The sequence below is a fragment of the Pinus tabuliformis genome, chromosome 7 (genome assembly GCF_031772625.1).
Source record: "Pinus tabuliformis cultivar Carrire ecotype Pingquan chromosome 7, CPIR1, whole genome shotgun sequence".
Classification (NCBI taxonomy): Eukaryota; Viridiplantae; Streptophyta; class Pinopsida; order Pinales; family Pinaceae; genus Pinus; species Pinus tabuliformis.
The window spans coordinates 699,940,977-699,966,447 of NC_142293.1; the positions used below are offsets into that span (position 1 = coordinate 699,940,977).

The following is a 25,471-nucleotide window of genomic DNA, read 5'->3' on the forward strand; positions in this document are numbered from 1 at the left end:
AATGTGGCCATATGGGGTGCACCAACATCTCCCCAAGAGGAGAAGGGACTAGGATTTCCTCCAAGGGGAATCCATTAGTTGGTGGACTCCATTTTCTCAACCCAAGATCAACGTAGGAAAGGTAATGAATATTCTGCTTAAAATAAATTTTAGACGCTTTGACACAACTTGTTTTTTCAGTTTTTAAGAGTCAAGAAAAAACAAAAGATGACTCTAGTCTCCTTCGATTTTTAATGAGCCTGAAGTGACAAGTGCTTAGATGGACCTTTTCCGTTAAGGAGTCTGAAAGGAACGAAAGGGACTGCTCTGGAAGTCTAGGTAGAGGGAGTACCAAACTAATCGCAAAACTACAGAATACTTTTTATGGTACGGCAGTCAATCTTCCCGAATGCTGTGTTCAGTGCATTGCGATCGATAGGGCGGCAGACATGGCTTCGTATGGATAAAGGATTAAGCCTATTGGGGTCTCCCAAAATATACTCGACGATACGTGGGAGCACAAGTCCGTACTGGCACTTATCGTCTCAAAGTGGAGGAATCACCCAACCATTAGTGAGAACAACAGTTACCAGGCTTTACGACGCCGGAATACGTCTCTAGCCTAGACTTCTAAATGTTGTGCGTTAAGTTCCAAAGCGTTGTTAGATTCATTGAATTAATTTTAAGTTGATCTTGTTTATGAAGGTTGCCTTTCGGGTTCACCACGAGATGTAGATGTAATTCCTAAAATGCAATCTAAGATGATAAACAAACTTTTTATCTCTTTTATGCAATGAAAATCCTAGCTACTAGGGAAAAGAAAGACAAAATCTTTTCACAAAGAGCAAAGAGCACACTCTAAGTGCACTTTCCTAAATCAAGCCAATCAGACTCTCTATATGCAAATGCACATGCATGTATTTGTTTTCGACTTTCTTAGTATATGGATGCTAAAAAGAAAGTTGATGCATAAATCTGAATTTCTTTTCAAGCGAAAAATATCAACAAGCTTCTTTTCGAAATCAAAAAATGGAGACGATTTTAACACCTTACGATTTTGAACTGAATACTTGTTCTTGACACTAGAAAATTACAAATTCAGACCAAAAGCAATCGTAACAGGATAATCGACCATCAACAGCAATCAAACTTTTTCCTACGATCGAAATCGACACTTGCGACAGATTCAAATCAAAGGACGACAGTACGACTATGCTACTTTTGCAAAGGAGAACTGTAAATGACTCAACAAACACACAAAAACATCTACAGTTCTTTTGTACAAAGGAGACGGAATAACAGCAAGGAAAAGGGGTTTCAAACAGACATATACTGATCACAGGCAGCAAGATTCAGGAATAGAACTGGAAAGAATGAACCACAGAAGCCACAGCTACACAGAGCTAGTCTGATCAGCGCACCTGTAACACAGAGAATCTGAAATGCAGCACAGGTTGTCCACTCGGGAAGTGCGCTGAAATTCAGAATCTCTGAACAGTACCTGCGCTGGGCCAGAAACGAGACTCTGTTCGGGTTCCGGGTTACAGTTTGCAGTTTAGTTCTTGGGTTTTGGCTGAGTAAAAAGCAATCAGTAATGCAACAACTAGGGGTAGATCTAAGGAGGATCTAAGAGCTATCACAAGGGAAATCAGATAGTTTGTGAATCAGTTGTTTAAATCATAAACAGATCCGGTAGATGGATTGAAGTAGCAGTTGTCTACTTTGCATTTGTTATGGCAAATGCAGTTCGAATGCTACTTGTAAGTTTATGAAACAAACAACAAAGAATGATAAACAAACAAACTAATTAGTTCCCTAGCGGAGTCGCCATTTTGTTACAGGGAAAAGTGTCTATTTAGAACTGCTCTATCCCACTAAGGTGTGACAGCTGCCTTAGAAACAAACAGAGAAAAACTACTTTTGTTTTTCCTTTATGAATTATAGATAGAGAGGAACAGAAAGACCAACCTCTGTCTTGCGCTAATCCTTCGATTCGATCCCTCTCTTCTTTGATAGTCCTCAGCTACCTGCTCCCTTGCACGCCCAGCTTCACAAAGTACCTGTAAGATCACAGAAGCATAGAACTATACAAAGACATGGATCTATAATCATAAACAATCTAGGATCAGATGTAAATTGACCATACAAATGTAACAAGCATCAATGATACAAAAGCATGGAGGAAAACTCAAATAGCTTTTATTGATAAACAAGAAAAGATCCAGGAGGAGTTACAACCAGTTGTTCCGACCCAGCATCAACCTCCCAGCAAAGAAGCCCCTCTTCACCTCAAACAAAGCTTAGATCACCCAACAATCTGATGTTTGTCTCTAGAAACCAACAGCAATTCCTTACAATATGCAAAATTCCAGCCTCCGGATCTCTGGGATGACGGATCCATATATAGATATCTGTAAGGGGGATGAGTCAACCTGTGATTTGATTAGTGTCTTCTCTCTGAAAGTTCTTACTTCCACTTGGAGACTGAGGGCCTCTTAATCATCCTTGGTCGAATTCAGTGAGGCAAGTGTCACAGGAGAAGATTCTGGAAGCTTCCATTGCCTCTCCACCTCACGGAATGACACTTCCATTTGTCATTTCTCGCCCATCGCACCCCACAGAAGGGACTTTTGAAATGCAACGCACCTTCACAGTGTATTTAGGTGAGATGCAACGCACTTAGCCAGTGGAGCAGCTGCAATGATCCTGTTTTGACCAATTCTGAGTAGTTTCTCATGGAGAACTTTTGGGAGAAGCTGTAATCTGTTGACCTTGTTCCTTTAGGGGTTAGAACAACACTTTTAGGGACTTAGGAGCCCTTGGTTTATGGACATTTCATGCTTGGGGTTGTAGGGCACAAAAATGTCTATAACAGGCTACGTCCACCAAACATAGGCATCCACAATCTTTATTATCAAACAGGAGATTACAAAATAATCAATTTCCTCACAAACTCTCACACATCCCAATCTGTATGGACATCTATTTTATAGCTCAGAGAATCTAACTATCTCATAAATCCTCTTACAACAAATATAGGATGCATTAACTCTCTCCCAACAAAATAGAGCTAATATAGCAACAAAATCTTATTATTGTCACCGACTGAGATTTTTGCCCAATTTATGAAAACCGAAAATCTCAACATTGTTTACTTTTTCTATTCACTAAATAGGCAACTTATTGTTCATTTCTAATGCAAACACCTACATGCTAAATGCCACCTAGAAAATACACGTTTCAAAACCAAAGGTTCCTAATAACCAAACAACTATAGTATTATTTTTACTTAAACACTTGAAAATATAGTAGCAACCAACACATTCCTCCCAACCAACAAATTGCAACGACAAAAATCCCCCCCCCCCACAACCCCAGCCCCAGCCCCAAGCTTCTCTAATACTAGTAATATTCTCTTCTTTTCTTGGTATTTTTTCGCCTCCCCACATAGACTCTAGCAACTGCCTATTTTTTTCCATGTTTGGTCTCTCTTTCCTGTACCTATGTTTTCTATAGATATATTCCTTTCTTTGCATCCAACATTGCATTTCTCTCCAAATTGTTGCTTATTCCCCACCCAACATAACATTTACGTCTAGTTACATTGTCCCTTGGTGGTGATCATTCCTCCTAGAATCTTGGGGAATCATGGGAGGTTATAATTGTGACAACTGCCACCTTTTCCCACTACTTGGGACTCCAGCCACTTAGGCAATTAATTGGTAGCAGATCAACCTCGCTACTCACATGTCGATTCCCATAATATCTATACATAAGAAACAATACTTTATGTATAAATGCATATAAATATTTACACCTATCATTCAAGTGTTCAACTTATTCTAGGCCCCATGACCATTGTTTCTAACTTAAATAATTACACATAAACATAAAGTCATAATGTCTTGCACAAAGGTATTACACAAACCAAATCTTACATCTGTCTTCTAGTGAATCCTTGCAAGGTAGCCTTGATTTGGTGCTTTGGCATCCTAGAGAAAGAAGAGACCTTCATCCTTAAGAAATGGAACAAGATTATTTAAAAGCCTATAATCTTTACCAACCTCAGCCAATGGATCATCCCATAAACTGAATTTATCACCATCACAAATATTCAAAACCATCCATTTGTTAACTATGGCGAAATATTCCACTAAATATTTGCAAACTATCAGGTTGTTTGCAAAGTATTATTAAGGGATTTTGAACCAATCCTTAATGAAGAGACCACCTAAGTATTTTGAGGACGTCATCTTGCCCGAAGAGTTTTATTATCTATGAGTCTCCACATGTTTTTAGTCACAAGGGATTGGATAGAAAGATAGATATTCTTTTATTTCCCAGTCCCCCAAACTCTTGGGCTCATCTATACTTGACCAATCAACTAGCGGTATGTCATCCTGATTCCTATTTCTAGATGATAATCAAATTAAAACTTATACTTTCATCATGATCCCCTTTGGAGCTTTTCCTATGGATATCCAATAAATGGGAGTTCTTTCCAAAACTGACTTTAGAAGGACTAGACATTCCCGTACCCTAAAATAGCCACCTATTTTACAAAAATAATTGCATTCAACTTTTTTATATAACCAAAGCCAATCCCCAAAAGTTTATGCGTTTCGTTTAAAAAAATCCTAGATATTTTAAGCCATCATCATTCCTTTTCCATTATAATTAGAGAGTTTTTATAGATGGATGCAATGTCCTCTTGAGAAAAGTTATAAATAAGGCTAGACTTGACCACACATATCTCCATACATGTAGCATGATAGTAGAGATATGGAAACTCTTTTAAGCCTTACAAATCATGAGGAGAGCTAGATAGGGTGACCACACCTTAGATTTCATCTTATGTCCTTCATACTCATTCTCCATTACAACATTTTATGGATCCTTCATCTTCCAAAGGGGTGCTTCTCTAAAAATAGTTTATTGCATTATCCCTAAATATGGCCAATTTCATGGAAGTCATAACATCTAAAGAGAATTCTCTAATAGCCTACCTTCTACATCCATGATAAGATTCTAGTTTCCAACTCACTTTCTTCCAACAAACCTTCCTTTAGATTAAATTCTATCTACACCCAATCCTAGTGATGATTGGGCTTGGTGTTCCATTCTTGCTCAAGGCTAATATACCACCTAATTTTAATCATTTTAAATTTTGGAAGGATTTGTTTAAACTTTATAGTAACTAATTGAACATGAGCACTACATATCACCCCCTAGAAAATGGTCAAATTGAAGTGGCCAACAAGTTTTTATAAAATTATTTGCAATTTTTTTCTTGTAAAAAACCCAAACAATGATCATAATGGTTTCCCCTTATAGAAGGGTGGTACCATACCTCTTATAATAATGGAGCTAACAAAACGACACCCAATATGAAGATGTCTATGTAAAAATACCATTTTAAATCACATCCTATCTATTAGGAAACTCCAAGGTTCAAGTAGTGGAAAATGCACTACAATCCAAAGAAGCCATTCTCCACACACTCGAGGTCAATTTAGCTATCACTCAATATAGAATCAAGTGACAAGAAAAAAAATATTCGTCTAAAAATTATTTTATAGTAGGGTTTCAAGTGTTTGCTCCATTAACCCTATAAACAAGTTCCAATCAAAGAAAAGGACACCTCAAAAGCAAGAAACAAAGTTCTATTAACCCTAAGAGATTATCCTACACATTAAGAAAGTGGTTTGCAAGGTGGTTCTTCCATCCCATGACAAGATTCAAGGTGTAGACAAGCTTACCACAACATGATGGAGAAGGATCTATTTTTCTCTAAACAAAAGTAGTATTAGATCCTAGAGAGTGTCATCAACACCAATGCAAAATTTATGAAATATTGCTTTAATGGATGACTATAAAGCTTAACACACTAAAGTTTCTATGAACATTCTTTTGAAGAAGGGGATCTAGTGTTTCTTTGCTTTCAACTATATAGACAATCATCACTTAGATAAAAAAACACCAAAAATTAGCACCAAAGCTTTATGGACACAATGAGATCATCTAATACCCTAGATTTAAGTGGCATACATGTCACCTCTTCCACACCACTCAAATATTGATCCATTATTGTATGTTTCTTATCTACAAATTAACGTCATGCTATCAAAGTACAAGGTGCAAACCAACTACAAAAAATTGACGAGGAAGTATCCATTTGGCTCTGACTAGAAATAATGTTAGATATTAGAGGGCATCAAATGAGCTAGTGCATGGTCCATGAAGCCATGATTGAATGGAAATATATGTATCCTATAAACACCACATGGGAACCTATTGTGATCTACAATAATTTCAATTTTCCTCATCTTTATTTGAGGGAAAATTTATTTTTCAAGGTGGGGAATGTTTGGGTACATTAATCTCCATACTTCATCCATATGGAGTTAGCTATTTGTTGTATGTGGCCGTCCACTTTGAATAATTACCACAAGATAGAAGTTGATACATATTTAATGTAAAATGGTCCATTTTGCTATGTCCACTACCTAATTTGTATTCATTAGTGATGGGACCACAAGTAGTTAGGGTTTTTCCTATTGGGAATTTATTTAAAGGGATAGGAGGCTATGTAATGTTTGTTTAGTATTGTTATATTTTCTTCTTTTGATTATCATAATAAAGGGGTGTCTTTTGGGTATTTCATTTTATTGTCTCTTTTGAAATTATATTGTATATATACATCATTGTGTTTCAAGAATAAGGTTTAAGAAGCAGTGCACTCCATAATATTTAGAGTGATTTCCTTGTATTCACTCTAACTCTTAACACTCTGAGGCTTACCACTCTCTACAAAAGTGATAAAAATCAAGAGGCTTTCTATCTTATTTTCTATTGAAAAAACAATTTTAAAAATTAAGTGCTGGTCATTACAAGAAGAATTATATAATATACTTTTCTTCAATGCTTTTCTTGAAGATGCAAACATCAAGGAATCTCTCATCTTCCACTCTTCAAATTTGTTGTTTGAGGATAGCTTGACTCCTTTATTTTGTCAAAATTTGAGGGCTTAATAACTTATCTTATTTTTCAATCATAGCTACCTTCAATTTCCAAAGTTTCATGTTGGGAGCTTTGAAAAAATCTCTTGACTTTCTCTTTCCTCACCATAATTTTAGGTAAACTACAAATTCTTTCTACATATGACTAGTCACATGAAATTTAAAAAACTTATAAAAACATTTTTCAGCAACCCAATATTTTGATAAAATTCACTTATCCCAAATTATTTTGATTTTCTTTAACCAATATTTACTCAAAATCAATTCCCTACACACTGATTTTGATTTTCTTACACATTGATTTTGATTTTCTTTAACCAATGTTTACTCAAAATCAATTCCCTACACACTAATATGACTTTGACCCTTTTTTTTGGGTTTATTTTTAAATGAATGTCAATGTCCATGTTTATGAATATAATGAACGTGAACATTGAAAATATCAACCTTCCATAGCTCTATTAGTATTTCATATGATGTTACCCACTTTGAATGTGTGAGAATGAACGAGGTCATTGAAGGTAAGCTTAACATACACTTTCTTGGTTGGATGGAGTAAGGGGGGGCCAATAGGGCTTTGATTTTTTTCCTCACATCTATTTGTGGAAAAAAATTAAGGAAAACTAATTGTAATGGAAAAACTGATTATGTGGAACTTGAAAATTAAGAAAAACTCAACTTTAATAGAAAAACTAATCTCTAATGAGTTACGTATGTGAACTTAAAATATATCTAGAAACGGTAACCATAATTTTCCTATCTACACTAATCAAGAATCCTCTTCCACTTTTTTTCAACATAATTCTTGTGATGAGGCCTCTCTCCATAGGACCTAAAATATCATCCATATATACTGCCTTGCCTGTAACAAATTAACCATTTCAGTATATGCCCTGGTCCATTTTTCCCTGGGGTTCCCTTTTCGGGCCAGCTTCTTAAAGGGACTACGATGGATTAGGCCCTGGAAGTTTCTGATGCCATTGCGCTACATGGCCATTGTTAGTTGGTGGAGCGTTTGGGTCTGTTTAATTTCCATGCAGTGTTAATTGGTGGAGCGTTGGTTCTGTTTAATTTCCATAATTTCGGTTTGAAGAATTATTTTTCTAGAATGCAAGTATGAGGGATTGCATTTGACAATTATGCCACGGTTGTGTGCCTTCCGACATAATATTGCCACCTGAGTTGAACGGAATTACAATTAATACCATAATACTACCAGTCCCACCAATGTATGACAGGCGCTAATGGGTTGGATTTGTTTTAGATAAATGGAACACAATCTGAGTTAAAAACTAATTTTGTACCCAAAATTAAAAACTAATTTTGTACCCAAAAGAACGTCACGGCACTAGATTCGGTAAGTGCAGGCAAAAAAGTAGACGTTAATAAGGTCTTTGGCCTCTGATTTTGTTTATAATTGTAGACATTGAAAATATGGAGTATCACCATTATGCAGCGTGCAACTTTTCGAACGTTGAGTGACGCCAAATTCTTTAAAATTCTTGCATTATTTATTTATGCAGCGTGGGACTTTTTTTATCGTTGAGTGACGCCAAATTATTTAATAATCTTGCTTTATTTATTTAGAGCTGAAAATGAGGATGAGAATGCAGATAGATAAATAAATAATGTAACAGACGTGTTGGAAAGAATGTGTAACATATAAATTTAGTCACAACCGCGAATATTACAAATATGCAGGGATATTATGAATCTTTTGTAAAAGAATACGTATCCGTAGGGTAGAGCGGGCGGATGAATCGCCATCGGCTGCAATTAACTGTTTACGATCCTGCAGTTGGTGCGGATCTGACCGTTGGTACCAGTGAGGGGTTTGATGTTTCCCATGTTTATCATGGCTCGCTGGAAATCGTCAAAAAACGTTGCAGGATTCGCTGCATAGGAGCGGACAATGGAGGCTATAGAAGTGTCCCCACCCGAAAATAGTTGTTGATCGGAATGAAGAAGCCCTCTCTTTGCTTCCACGTTTGTGAAATAGCGGTTGTCAAACCTGGTGGCACTACCAAAATCTAGAGGCGACAAGTTGTTATCTCCTCCAGAGGTGGGACACCTCCCCTGCACCACACTCGCATATCGCCCATCTATGGTCGTATTTTCATTGTAGATTCTGTTTCTGAAAACTACGCAGCGTGCCTGTCCTATGGTGTGAGCGCCTGTACAATATATATACATGTCGATGTTGTTAATTATAATTGTTCCACAGCTCAATATACCTATAGGTTTTGTATTGATATACTCATGTGGACCGTGTGTCTAGTATGTACCTGAAAGTGCAACCATGTCTCGAGGAGAAAGGCCTTGATTTTGAAATGTGGAAACAAGTCGATTCACATCAAATGCTGGAGAAGGAATATCTGTATTTGCGGTGTCTACACTAGCGCTTGTGGAGTCCCTCCTTCCCAGTACCACTTCCCAATAAGGGCCTCCGCTCTACGCAAATACACAATATATATGCATGATAAGCCTTAATTGCATGTCTTTAAATATATAATCATATTTAAGAGTAGTGTATTGATATTGATGAGGTTGTATATTTATACCAAGACCACAGAATCTCGGGCAACAATGGTGAGAATATCGGCGCAGGATACAACACCAGGACATCCTTTCTCCACCGTGGACTTGATGGCGTCTATGACTTCAAAACCTCGCGTAGAGTTGACGTTAGGGCCCGCATTCTTCTCGCTTTGAAATGAAGAGGTGTCATCCAGCAAAATGGAACCATCGCACCCCTGTTCACTCAAACACTCGTATGAATTACTATCTATCTATCTATAGCCAATAAAAATATAGAGAGAGAGAGAGAATGTGTGAGGAGCAGAAGTGCGAGGAGTATAACTTACATTGACAAAACAGTCGTGGAAATGTAGGCGCAGCAGAGATGCAGCCATTCGAGCTTCCTTCCTCACCGCTTGGGCCACCACATCTATCACCAAATTTTCGAGATTAGGACACGATTCCTTGTAAAAATTGGCTGTCAGTTGTGCGTGCGCAGTAGCCAGGATGAGCAAGAGGACAAATCCCCAAATCACTCGAAGAGAAGGCAAAGCCATAGCTGATAGAGAGATGCGGTTCTTGAATCCAATCCAATGCAATAAAATAGAAAGAAAATTAACCGCGAGATGGAGATGGTTGTTCAATGCAATCCTATCAAATTAATAATGCTTATATATATATATATATATATATATTTTGCTGCAGTCTGGAGATGGAGATGATTGTGCAAGCAGGAGATAATTCAAGTAGGGATAAATTATATGATCGGGAACACACGTTCTGGAATGAATATGGGTATGGATGGGTTTCATCAATTTATACTAGTGCGAGTGTTGACGAGAAGATAGATTGGAGTGTTGAAGTAAAACGCGTGGGCTTCTTCATTCCAAAGCGCGCAGCCGCCGAAGGGCAAAGAACAGTGAGGTCCCACCGCCTCCTGCTCCAGACCAAGTCAGTGTCCAAGAACGGACACGGGCCGAAATAGTCATATATATCCAGTGTCAATCACGGACTCGGTCTAAAAACCATTTCGATATATATCTGTATATATGTTTCGCTTGACAGCTTCAATCTCTGTCCCTAATTTATTTATTAAATACAGGGCAATCATTTGTATCGGTCAAATATGACACAAGAATCCTCCAAAGTCCACAGTTGTGACCTCTATACGTCATGTGCTATTCGTTGTTCCGACTTGGCCACGAGTTAATATGAATCAAAAGTTAAATGTGTGGAATGGATCAAATACGAAATGTAAATGCGAATATGCCGCAACAAAGTTAAAAGTGTGGAATGGATCAAATACGAAATGTAAATGTAAATATGTGGCAAAAAGTTTAATGTGTGGAATGGATTAAATACGAAATGTAAATGTAAATATGTGGCAACAAAGTTAAATGTGTGGAATGAATCAAATATGAAATGCAAACCTAAATATTTTTAGGTTAATATTATCTAAATTTAACAAATAATTGTTTGGAATTGTAAGTTTAAACTGTGTAGTATATATAATTCAAGTTTTTTTAAATTTCAAGATGTTGAATATATTTATGTATTTAAAAATACAATAGATCTAGCAAATGTGATATTCATTAAATTTCTCACCAAGCTTGCATTATAAGAGATTTGATCCCTCTCAATACTTGTTAAATCTATAATTAAAATGAATCTCTATTTAAATTAAAATTCAAAACAAATAAATTTTAAAAAACTTAACTATAATAATTTAACAATTAAAAAATCATATTAACTTAATTACACATTCATCTCATTTATACAAGTTAATTAAAAATATATTTGATAACATTATATTCTTATATTTTAATAACTCTTTTTGTTATCTTTTATCTCCTAAAATTTCTATTTATCTATTACACTTTTATATTAATAAATAAACCAAATATTAAAAAATATTCAGTTTGTTAAAATAAAAATTGAATTAAATTATATTAATATTACATTAGTTTCCTAGATATTAAATTAAATTAAACATTTAATATTTATTTAATTTTTAAAGCCATAATCCCTCCCATCTTTCTGGATTCTTCTTAAGATTTATTTATTTATTTTTGGTTTATTATTCCACTTAAACATGCTTTAATATCTCTTCTTATAATTTCACATGGCTTTTAATATCTTTTCTTAGAACGTGTAATTTCGTATTCTAAATCACACAATGGGTTTGAAAGATACTTTTATCTTTTAAGCAATGTGTTATAATATATTTTTATGAAAATGGGGTAATCTGGGAATCTCTTCTCGAAATACATCTAGGAACTCCTTAATGATCGATACTATCTCCAGAATTTCCTTTTCAGCCAACTGTTCTCTGGTTTCTACCTGTGCCAAGTAGAGTTGGCATCCTTCCCTGTCACTTCTTTTCAGCTGTAACGCTAAAATCTGCCAGATTGATATGGGTTTTGCTTTTCCTCTAATTATTTTAGTGACTCCATACACATTGACACATGCCATTGTGTTTTCTAAACAATTTGTAACAGCGAATTCTTGTTCTAACTGGTCCATGCCTATCAACAAATCATATGACCCGAGTGGGAGAAGGTTCAAATCCACCATTGAGGAATACCCATTAAAATCAACCAAGCATTGTTTCACATGTTTGGCCACTTTCCTCTTGGTTTTGGTTTCTGGTTGAACCAACCTTTCATTTTTTAACTTGTATGTTTTCAGATTGCACTTTTCTACAATTCAAGGGCCGATATGACTTAAACTAGCCCCTAATATATTAAAATAGACACAGGTTGGTTTAGTATATTACCTTCAATTTCTAGCATTGTTGCCTGATGTTCAACTTGTCAATTCTCCAAGGCTGCGTTGATTCTAAGTATATTCCTTGCAACATCATTGATGGTGGTTGCCTCATGAACTACCTATATGTTCTCAAAAGACCTGATATTGTGTGGACAATCTCTTATCGTATATGGTTTCCCACATCCCCATCATCTTAATGGTTCTATAGCATTGCTTGGTTTTTTGTTGTTTTGTTCTGTGATCCTCAAACCGGTATAAGACTCAACAGGTAAAGGTATTTCCCCGTTGACCCCCTTCCTTCTTTGAGATTTCTACCAAATTTTTTCAAGTAGAGTGGTTTTTGTTTTTTCATGCCCCCACCGACTCTGCTGCCCTCTTTATTCTTCCATAACTTGCCACCTTCATTCTTAAATTTCAATTGCTGATAGCATAACTTGGCCATATTGACCACCTCATCCATGGTCTTTAGGTTATCAAACTAAATTCTCTCCTTATAGGAGACTGGTAAACAATTCAAAAAATATTCGATTATGGATTTTTCCTCCTTCAAATAAGACACGTATCTCAAGAAGTTGGTGAATTTATTTACAAACTCAACCATGGTCAATTTCCCCAACTTCAGTTCATGAAAATCTTAAGCCCGGTCATCATAATATCGTTCACTTAGATAGCGTGACGTGAATTGCTTCTGAAATTCTTCCCATGAAATTGTCTTTTCCTCTAACATTTGAACACTCTTCCTCTCCTCCCACCACAGTGTAGGCTTACCATGATTTGACATCTTCCTCTTTCCTTCCATCAAACACTTGCGGTTTGATCTTCCTAAATTCTCCTTGTAACTCTTAATTTCTCTTTTTCTTATGCACTTTTGGCTACTCAGGATCAGAATCTCCTCCATTCTTTGACTTGTCAGAATCTATCTTCTTCATACCCTATGTATCCACACTCTTATGGCTAGACTTCTCAGTCGAGTCTCTAATTAAATTTTTGTATCCTCGTTGGCTTTCGAAAGCCTCTCATTACTGCTACAGAGTTGTGCTAACTCTAGTTTTAGAGACTTCACCATATCTACAAATTGGGAAGATAAGGTGGTGCTACCTTCTTCCCCCAGTTCCACATACACTTCTTCCCCACGGAGATTGTTCCATCGTTGTTCAGTAACTCAGATTCACTGCAAAACCACTAATCATACATCAAAATAATTCACACAACTAATATTTTGCATACAATTATTAATAATGATGGCCTATTCAGGATCCAGAATAGAACTCTTGCTCTCATACCATTTATAACGAACCTCAATACATACATCAATTTTAGTAATAATTTTTTTTCCTTTGCATTGTCTTTTTAATGTATACTCTACATACGACTCTCTTTCTCTTGAATATATGTACTATCTTCATATATGGGTAAAGTTGAAAGGGGTTTTAGTAATGCTCCACCTTCCCTCACAAGTTTCATGAATATCTTCATTGTAAGGTTGGTGTCCATCATTAATCTTCCCTAACGTTATATCTTGGTTATGGCGCACCCCTCGGGACTAACTATGTTTTCCTTTATTGGTTAGAGGTAGTACCTTACAACTCATTTACACCTCGACAGTTGAAGGTTCAGGATCCAGGTCTCTCATCATTCGTGGACAAGGTGGCATCACACCTATCCCTATTCCTTAATGGCACTTGTTTTCCACACGTTCTGATTGATCTACTCTATCTACCAACCTTGAACCACTGGTACTTATCAGTCGTCCTTCCAACAGACTTCGGACCACTGGTTCGGCTTCACCTACGCACAATCCATGAGAAGGAGTTAAGGCAGGGCTCAGATTTACATGTTTATTTATCCGAGGACACATCTATGATCCAGAGGTTTCAGGATCAGATCTATGGCTATGATCCTCTGCTCATAACCCTAACTCTTTTTGGTGATCTAGTCCTATTCCCACCTCCTTTCTTCTGCTCCATTTTCACTCAGACGGGAATTTCTACCCATACCTCAGCTCAGTGTGCCTTCAAACCATTCCGCCCTTCATTGTTTGCCTCCCCACTAGTTTAATACTATACGCCGAGGAGACTACATGAATTTCTCAAGGATTGGTCTTCTTTTGTCTACCATCTACGATTTTATTTTATCCCTTTCTTGCAATTCCACTACGACCCTCGAAGAATTCCAAACATCTTGCATGGAAACCAGGGACACAACATGTTGTCTACAGCAACCACTCTACATCGGTTCAGGTATGTGTCTTTGTTGGGCCTCGGTCGAGTTTCTCTCTGTCTGATTGCTTTGACTTTATATTCCAATTTTCATGATTATTGATGTTAATGTTTCCTGTGCAGAGATGAACTGGAATAATTCCAGAGAACACAATCATTGTTTGTTTGACATTCAATTCGTGTCGCTTCCCATACACTAGATCACAATTAAGCCACCACATCTATCACCAAATTTTCGAGATTAGGACACGATTCCTTGTAAAAATTGGCTGTCAGTTGTGCATGTGCACTATCTAGGATGAGTAAGAGGACAAAGCCCCAAATCACTCGAAGAGAAGGCAAAGTCATAGCTGATAGAGAGATGTTGTTCTTGAATCCAATCCAATGCAATAAAATAGAAAGCAAATTAACCGCGAGATGGAGATGGTTGTTCAATGCAATCCTATCAAATTAATAATGCTTATATATATATATATTGCTGCAGTCTGGAGATGGAGATGATTGTGCAAGCAGGAGATAATTCAAGTAGGGATAAATTATATGATCGGGAACACACGTTCTGGAATTAATATGGGTATGGATGGGTTTCATCAATTTATACTAGTGCTAGTGTTGACGAGAAGATAGATTGGAGTATACTAGTGCATGAATTGAAGTAAAACGCGTGGGCTTGTTCATTCCAAAGCGCGCAGCCGCGGAAGGGCAAAGAACAATGAGGTTCCACCGCCTCCTGCTCCAGACCAAGTCAGTGTCCAAGAACGGACATGGGCCGAAATAGTTATATACCACTCGGCCTAAACACCTAAATAGTCATATATATCCAGTGTCAATCACGGATTTGGTCTAAAAACCATTTCGATATATATCTGTATATATTTCGCTTGACAGCGTCAATCTCTGTCCCTAATTTATTTATTAAATACAGGGCAATCATTTATGTCAGTCAAATATGACACAAGAATCGTCCAAAGCCCAAAGTTGAAAGGGGCATTTTGCTGTGAGGATAGTCAAAATAGACATTCCAATTGTGACCTCTATACGTCATGTGCTATTCGTCGTTCCGACTTAGCCACGAGTTAATATGAATCAAAAGTTAAATGTGTGGAATGGATCAAATACGAAATGTAAATGCGAATATGTCGCAACAAAGTTAAAAGTGTGGAATGGATCAAATACGAAATGTAAATGTAAATATGTGGCAACAAAGTTAAATGTGTGGAATGGATCAAATACTAAACGTTAATGCAAATTTGTGGCAACAAAGTTATATGGGTGGAATGGATAAAATACGAAAGGGAAATGCAAATATGCGGCAATAAAGTTTAATGTGTGGAATGGATCAAATACGAAATGTAAATGTAAATATGTGGCAACAAAGTTAAATGTGTGAATGAATCAAATATGAAATGCAAACCTCAATATTTTTAGGTTAATATTGTCTAAATTTAACAAATAATTGTTTGGAATTGTAAGTTTACACTGTGTAATATATATAATCCAAGTTATTTTAAATTTCAAGATGTTGAATCTATTTATGTATTTAAAAATGCAGTCCATCTAGCAAGTGCGATATTCATTAAATTTCTAACCAAACTTGCACTACAAGAGATTTGATCCCTTTCAATACTTGTTAAATCTATAGTTAAAACGAATCTCTATTTAAATTAAAATTCAAAACAAATAAATTTTAAAAAACTTAATTATAATAATTTAACAATTAAAAAATCATATTAATTACATATTCATCTCATTTATACAAGTTAATTAAAAATATATTTGATAGCATTAAATTCTTATATTTTAATAACTCTTTTTGTTATCTTTTATCTCCTAAAATTTCTATTTATCTATTACATTTTTATATTAATAAATAAACCAAATATTAAAAAATATAAAGTTTTTTAAAATAAAAATTTAATTAAATTAGATTAATATTATATTAGTTTCCTAAAGATTAAATTAGATTTAAATTTTAATATTTATTTAATTTTTAAAACCATTATCCATCCCATCTTTCTTATTTCTTCTTAAGATTTATTTATTTCTTTTTGGTTTATTATTCCACTTAAACATGCTTTAATATCTCTTCTTATAATTTCACATGGCTTTTAATATCTTTTCTTAGAATTTGAAATTTCATTTTCTAGATCACACAATGGGTTTGAAAGATATTTTTATCTTTTAAACAATATGTTATAATATATTTTTATGAAGATGGGGTAATCTTGGAATCTCTTCTCGAAATACATCTAGGAATTCCTTAATGACCGATACTATCTCCAGAATTTCTTTTTCAGCCAACTATGCTCTAGTTTCTACCTTTGCCAAGTAGAGTTGGCATCCTTCCTTGACACTTCTTTTCAGCTGTAATGTTGGAATTTGCTGGATTGATATGGGTTTTTCTTTTCCTCTAATTATTTTAGTGACTCCATACATATTGACACATGCCATTGTTTTTTCTAAATAATTTATAACAGTGAATTCTTGTTCTAACCGGTCCATAACTATCAACAAATCATATGACCCGAGCGGGAGAAGGTTCAAATCCACCATTGAGGAATACCCATTAAAATCAACCAAACATTGTTTCACATGTTTGGTCACTTTCCTCTTGGTTTCGGTTTCTGGATGAACCAGCCATACATTTCTAACTTTTATGTTTTCAGGTTGCACTTTTCTACAATTCGAGGGATGATATGACTTAAACTATCCCCTAATATATTAAAATGGACATAGGTTGGTTTAGTATACTACCTTCAATTTCTAGCATTGTTTCCTGATGTGCAACTTGTCAATTCTCCAAGGCTGCGTTGATTCTAAGTATATTTCTTGCAACATCATTGACGGTGGTTGCCTCATGAACTACCTATATGTTCTCAAAAGACCTAATATTGTGTGGACAATCTCGTATCTATATGGTTTCCCACGTCCCCATCATCTTAACGGTTCTATAGAATTGCTTGTTTTTTTTTTGTTTTGTTCTGTGATCCTTGAATTGGTATAAGACTCAGTAGGTAAATGTATTTCCCCTTTGACCCCCTTCTTTCTTTGATGATTTGTACCAAATTTTTCAAGTAGAGTGGTTTTTGTTTTATCATGCCCCCAGTGACTCTGCTCCCTCTTTATTCTTCCATAACCTGCCACCTTCCTTCTTAATTTTCAATTGCCGATAGCACAATCTGGCCATCTTGACCACCTCATCCATGGTCTTTAGGTTATCAAACTAAATTCTCTCCTTATAGGAGACTTGTAAACAATTCAAAAACTGTTGGATTTTGGATTTTTCCTCCTTCAAATAAGACACGTATCTCAATAAGTTGGTGAATTTATTTACAAACGCATCCATGGTCAGTTGCCCCAACTTCAGTTCATGGAAATCTTAATCCCAGTCATCATAATATCGTTCACTCAGATAGCGTGACTTGAATTGCTTCTGAAATTCTTCCCATGAAATCGTCTTTTCCTCTAACATTTGAACACTCTTCCTCTCCTCCCACCACAGTGTAGGCTTACCATGATTTGACATCTTCCTCTTTCCCTCCATCAAACACTCGCGGTTTGATCTTCCTAAATTCTCCTTGTAACTCTAAATTTCTCCTTTTCTTATGCACTTTGGGCTACTCAGGATTATAATCTCCTCCATTCTTTGCCTTTTCAGAATCTATCTTCTTCATACCCTATGTATCCACACTCTTATGGCTAGACTTCTCATTCCAGTCTCTAATTAGATTTTTGTGCTCCTCGCTGGCTTTCGAAATCCTCTCATTATTGCTACAGAGTTGTGCTAACTCTAGTTGTAGAGTCTTCACCATATCTACAAACTGGGAAGATAAGGTGGTACGACCTTCTTCCCCCAGTTCCATGTACAGTTCTTCCCCACCTGTGTTATCTTGTGGAGATTGTTCCATCATTGTTTAGTAACTCGGATTCACTACAAAACCACCCAACATACATCAGAATAATTCACACAACTAATATTTCACATACAATTATTAATAATGATGGCCCTATACAGGCTCAAGAGTAGAACTATGGCTTTCATACCATTTATAACGAATGTCAACACATACAACAATTTTAGTAATATTTTTTTTTCTTTGCATTGTCTTTTTAACGTATACTCTACATATGACTCTCTTTCTCTTGAAATTTATGTACTATATTCATATATGGATAAATTTGAAAGAGGTTTTAGTAATGCACCACCTTATGAACACTTTCAAAAACCTTCCATCACAAGTTTCATGAATATCTTCATTGTAAGGTTGGTGTCCATCATTAATCTTCCCTAATGTTATATCTCAGTTATGGCGCACCCCTGGGGACTAACTATGTTTTCCTTTATTGGTTAGAGGTAGTACCTTACAACTCATTTACACCTCGACAGTTGAAGGTTCGGGATCCAGGGTCTCTTAGTTATTCACGGACAAGGTGGCATCACACCTATCCCTATTCCTTAATGGCACTCGTTGTCCACATGTTCTGATTGATCTACTCTATCTACTGACCTTGTACCACTGGAACTTATCAGTCGTCCTTCCAACAGACTTCAGACCACTAGTTTGCCTCCACCTACGCATAATCCATGAGAAGGAGTTAAGGCAGGGCTCAGATTTACATGTTTATTTTTTCCAAGGACACATCTATGATCCAGAGGTTTCAGGATCAGATCTATGGCTATGATCCTCTACTCATAACCCTAACCCTTTTTGGTGATCTAGTCTTATTCCCGCCTCCTTTCTTCTGCTCCATTTTTTCTCAAACAGGGGAATTTCTACCCATACCTCAGCTCATTGTGCCTTCAGATAATTCCGCCCTTCATTGTGTGCCTCCCCACTAGTTTAATACTGTACACCGAGGAGACTACATGCATTCTAGTTTTTCTCAAGGATTGGTCTTCTTTTGTCTACCATCTACGATTTCGTTTTATCCCTTTCTTGCATTTCCACTACAACCCTCGAAGAATTCCAAACATCTTGCATGGAAACTAGGGACACAGCATGTTGTTTACAACAACCCCTCTACATTGGTTTAGGTATGTGTCTTTGTTGGGCCTCGATCGAGCTTCTCTCCATCCGATTGCCTTGACTTTATATTCTAATTTTCATGATTATTGATGTTAATGTTTCCTGTGCAGAGGCGAACTGGAATAACTCCAGACAACACAATCATTGTTTTTTTGACATTCCAATCGTGTCGCTTCCCATACACTAGTTCACACATTATACCATGATTAGAAGTTATTCAAGTTATGTTTGAGGCATAGAAAATTTTAGGGGCGAATGTTCGCCCTTTGGTGAAATTAAGGGGTTTTAAATTTTTAGTGGGCAAATATTTTGTATCATAGTACATTTTTACAAATCACCTCAAATAGCCCACCTTATTTTAAGGGAGAGGGTAAAAAACGTAAATTTAGCCCTTGAAATTAGGAGCTACAACCTTCCATTCCCCATTTTCAAGAATAGGTTTTATTTAAGTGAATCCATTTGTCCATTTTCAAGAATAGGTTTTATTTAAGTGAATCATATGGGCCAAACGCCCAAATACCATATTTATAAAAGAGGTATGGTAAATTAATAAAAATATAAATAAATGAGAGGTATGGTAAATAAATAACATTTTGTATATTTACTCCATAAATCACCTTATATACATGCAAGGGTGTAAACAAATAAAAATATAAGTAAAGTGGAGGTATGGTAAATAAATAAAACGTCTTTTTATACTAACTCAAAAGTTATGGTAAATAAATAAAAATATAAATAAACTAGATGCATGGTAAATAAATAAAACCTCTTTTTATATTTAGTCCATAACCCTCCTTCTATTTATGAAGGTTCAAGAAAGAGGTTTTATTTAAGTGAATCCTATGGGCCAAATACCATATTTGTAAAAGAGGTATGGTAAATTAATAAAAATATAAATAAATGAGAGGTATGGTAAAGAAATAAAGCATTTTTTTATATTTACTCCATAAGTCACTTTATATTTACGAACACTCAAAAAATGCGTTATATTTAGGTGAAACCTATGGGAAAAATACTATAGGACAAATACCATGGACTAGATTGTTATTAATACCATGCAAAAATACATTATTAACCCTAATATTAGTATTAATAAAAATAAAAATGGCACATGGTATTGACCCATGGTATTCACCAAAATGGCACATGGTATTGACCCATGGTATTCACCTGGAATGGAGCCTATTTAAATGGGGGAATTAAACCAGCATAGATCCATCTTTACTCTGGATCTACTAACCCCCTAGAGGTATCAAATATCATGATATGCAAACTAGCATAGAGTGAAAAAATATTTGATCCGATCAAGAGTAAAAATGGATGTTGTAATTTAATGTATGTTAAACATTTTAGCTTGGTTAAAATAAAAAATAAAGTAAAAATCAACTATTAATTTTGTTAATTTTTATAAATTACTAATAGTAATTTTTAAGCTCCAGGTATTGACCCATGGTAATACCATGGTATTACCATGTGAGCATAGACTATTTAAAGGGGAAATTCTATCATCTTAGATCCATCTTAATTCTGGGTCTACCAAGTGCTCAGAGGGATAAATAGATTTCATCCCCATAAGAGTGGTAGATGTGGAGTTAAGATGATATAGGTTGGTTTTTATGATAATGAAGATATTAAATAGACTTAGGAAATTATATTGTAAAAACATCTTAAGGTGAATGGTTAAAGCATAGACATTGGACAAGTATATTTTTATACTTCTGTTTTAAACTGAAACAAATCCAGGGCTAAAAAGAATGGATTGATTACACTAGTCATCCTTCTATAACTTTCCAACATATGCTGGAGTAAACAAATTGTAATTTGTGTAATTTTTCTAATTGCAAACAGGAACATACTTGTGTATTCGCAGGGTGGTTACGAGGTCCCTAGAAGTGATGAATTTGAATTTTTCTTGGTTTTATATATAGTATTAGATTTTTTCTCATGCTTTCTGTGAATGGCACGGGTGAATTTTATCCTACACCCACTAGGTTATCGATATGTAATTTTGGTAATTTTGATTTCAAAAGGTATTTTAAAGAAATGCAATGATTTCATTTGTGTATTCAATAAACAAAAGATTTTATAATTGAGTAAAATATTCACCATGCCTGGTGAGAGATTTGCCAAAAAATTATATATACATATCATATTATTGATAAAATCGCCTTCCATTTTTCCTATATACCATGGAGATTCGCCCATTTATTATACTTGTAAATTTAGGGGGGGTTCTTAAAATTTTCCCTGGTTTGAGGGTTTCGTCTTGAACTCAGATGCTTCTCTCATGTATGCATTTGGGTCTTTCACAACCCTCCCTCGACCAGTCTCATCAATTAAGGGTCCTGGTTGCCCGAGTCAACCCCTCTAGTATTCTATTTGCAATGTTTTTCCATGGCAAATTTTAAGGGATTCTATCTTTCTGCTATACCAACATTTTCTCTGCCTCTTTGCAGGTATGTTAGGTATTGGTGCATCACCTGTAATTTTGCAACACTCGATTTGGGCAATGATATATAATTTGCACTTGAATGGTTTCAGGTTGGTCTTGCTTCGAATCCACCCCCACCTTACTAGAATCCATTTTTGATGTATAGTTATTCCTATTGTTATGCTACTAGGTTTCGCTTTTTTACAGTTTATGGCGCCCGTATCCATTTTCATCAAAGGTCTCATGGAGCCTTCCAGCACCTCACCGTTGGTGCCTAATGGTTTTTCTATTTTTGTCTATTTATTTTTCTCATAGACTCAAGGGTCTACTACTCAGGTTTTAATGCTTGATATAATTCAGGACATATGTATCGAATGTATGAAGTCATATGAATGTATAGTTTTCAAGACTCCTTGCTGGAAATTCCAAGTAATGGTAGCATTATTCCAATTTTACATGCTTGCAAGAATGAATTTCCTTATTCTCGGCTTATTCAATGTTTTTCCTCTAAGGCTATATGTTAGCTCATTGATGTGTTTCCCTGGTTCTTCTTGTCTCACACTCATTGTTCCAAAGTATAGTGAGATCGTAAAATTCTATAGACTACCTCTCGTTTGAAAATTCCTAGTGGAGGTACTTTTAGTTATGTTAAAATAATTTTGGTACTAGTTTGATCTCACTGTAATTTCGATTTCGAGAATGAGTTTTCTGTAGCTTAGGATAACTTATATATATTTATATAGGCTTGCAGCCACATCCTATTTCCATTTTTGCATATATTTCAAACTAAAATGTTGCTTTCTCTTTTTACTTTATCAAGTCTAGATTTGTTGGCTAATGACCTATAGTTAAGTCTACTTCACATCTATTTAGAGTACTAGATAATTCATAACTTTGTCCACAGTGCTGAAGGTTTAATTTTGTAATGGCTACTTGCTTACTAGCAATAGGATATCGAAATCACTATTTATTCTTATCACACACTAATACTACATTGCATGGCATGGTTTATCATTCCTCTGCCTATTTCACCATCATCAAAGCGACTTATATACACTTTAATCATGGTAATAATAAAGGCAATGCATATATGCACAAATCACATTCTTGTTATTAGTTAACTGGTAAATCCTACATCAACTGTTCCATTTACTTCCGAACCTGGGTTAGGCCCCACTAAGCCAAAAAATGGTTCCGTTGCCAGGACCGGGATCTGCATAAGGGAAGTTTGATGTCGCGCCACTGGAACCCAACAAAGAAGGAAATTGAAGGGTGGTTGGACAAGAATATTAATGAGTTTGCGACACAGGAAAATAGAACTCTGTAGGTATCTAAGGAAAAGTGGTTGGAGTGCTACATTTATACAGAAATTCATGAGATTTTCTTTGCATCCTTTCCTTCGGAGCTGTATGAGTGGATCGCGAAGTTAGCATACAACAAGGGAAGGTGTAGGCCCGAAAAATTGATATTGTGGACTCTGGAATTGGTGCGCAGACTAGAAGCATTAGAAGATAAGATTGCACAGGCTGTGGACCATTAGCTCGACCAGATAATAGGGGGATTTATCACTGAGTTTGCGGTAGATACGACCATGAGCTACAACGAAGCAGAACAACGTTTCCTTAAAGGACAGTGAGGTAAGTATATTAAGTCTTTGAATACTTGGATTGAGATGCTATTATTGTAAAAAATGGTCATGCGAATACATTAATGTTTGGGACTATGCGGAGTGGAAGAAGCTACAAAAGCAGCGAAGAATTAGAAAGAAATCCCTTAATTTCACCCTCGTGAGAGAGCGATGAAGAGCTCACGAAGGTCTCTATAAGAAGCATGGTCAGTTTGATAAAGCAACGCATTTCACGGTTACCACTTCCACCCACACCGCCACCCGCTTCACCCCCTCACCTCCATCTCCACCCACTCCACCACCACCACCTCCATAGTTCAGCATGGCGAGCGTGATCAAGCTACCGGTATTCAAAGGAGTAGGGAATGAAGATCCGGACCAATTCTGGTTCATGGTAAGAGCAGTATGGGAAGCACAAGGTGTCATGGACGACAATATTAATAAGGCTACATTTTTTAGCACGTTGTAGGATTGCACATTAACATGGTATATCAAGAATTCTAATGACCACCCAAATGTAGGGATAGCAGAGATCCAGAATGCATTGAACAAGGAATTTAGTAGACTAAAGTCAGAAACACAATCAATCATCGGGTTTAAAGAGATCTCGATGCTTCCAGGTGAGAGTCCCTATGATGTGGATCAAACGGATGAAGAGTACGATCTATGAAGCCAATATGACGTTGACAGACGGACAACATCGCACATGGTTTGTAGCATCTCTGTCACTGCACTTGAGGATGGCATTGTCACAGCATAAACTTTCCACCTAGGCTGAAGCATTAGAAATGGCAATGAGATTGCATGAGACCCTGATACAAGACCTTGGATTGGGTTTTCAACAAATCCACACGCAACTACAAAATTTGTGTTTGGAAATGCAAAGCTTGAAGCAGGATAGGGCACTGTGTCAGAGGCGCGCGAGGAAGTATGGTGCATAAAGTGCAAAGGTTAGGGCCATGAAAAGGATCAATGTCTACTGTTCGAGAACTATTTGGTAGGAGGAGGGCCAATGCCGTTGAGACTAGAGGCATAGGCAAGGCCGAGCACGATACTCGCTTTATGGTGCGCGATCTATCAGAGAGGAAAGAAACACATGACAGACAATTGTCATTTGCTGCATAAATATACACAGACACCCCAGTAATTTTTTTGTAATTTCTGTAGGTCGATAGGCCATGATGAGCGCACTTGCCGCAGTTATGAACTAATGATGGATCAAACCCCAGCCTATATGATGCAGACCGAAACGCGAGCCCTCGACCCAGATGCGGGGATGGCGCATGTTGGATTTCAGGGGCGAGGTCAAGGACGAGGTGGAATGGGACCAGGAAGAGGCTGCAGATAGTTAATTGCAGATGGCCAGGGCACTATGCCTACGATTGTACCAACCCGACGAGGATATATTGTTCGTATTATGCTCAGTTTGAACATGAAACAATAGAATATCCTACGTTGATCACAAAGATGCGTGAAAAAGGGGTACTCCAGCCTCCTTCGACTCAGAATATACAAATGATGATGTTTGAGCTGCACGAAGAGGACCCAAATGTAAACATGATGCTCAGAAATGGTACGACCAGAGGAGAAGATACGGGAAAACAACCAGAGGAGAGTACATGGGTTCGCAAGGCTCCTGTGAAGGAACCCGAGTTTGACTTAGAATGTGCAAAGGAGATATTCATGCAAGCTAAGAAGAGCATTGCGGAGGCCTTCACTTCAGGTAGTAAGGAACAACCAGAGCCAGGAATGGATCCTTTAATGCTCACTACCTTTCTGGAGACATGCATGAAATTACTGCGTGACCACAAGGCGGTTAAAGGACTATAGGAGCTTATCACTAGGTGCATGGGGGCAGGAGAACTGCACGTCGTCTAAAAATT

General features: G+C 36.4%; 1 protein-coding gene across 1 annotated transcript; it reads right to left on the reverse strand.

Annotated features, from left to right (window-relative positions):
- Positions 1 to 8,628: 8,628 nt before the first annotated feature.
- LOC149249442 (peroxidase P7-like) lies at positions 8,629 to 10,266 on the reverse strand. Its single transcript, XM_089456256.1, has 4 exons — positions 9,863 to 10,266; positions 9,560 to 9,751; positions 9,284 to 9,449; positions 8,629 to 9,172 (listed from the first exon to the last, which is right to left on the reverse strand). Exons 1-4 carry the CDS (start codon positions 10,070 to 10,072, stop codon positions 8,775 to 8,777), a joined length of 966 nt encoding a protein of 321 aa, XP_089312382.1. The 5' UTR covers positions 10,073 to 10,266; the 3' UTR covers positions 8,629 to 8,774.
- Positions 10,267 to 25,471: the final 15,205 nt, after the last annotated feature.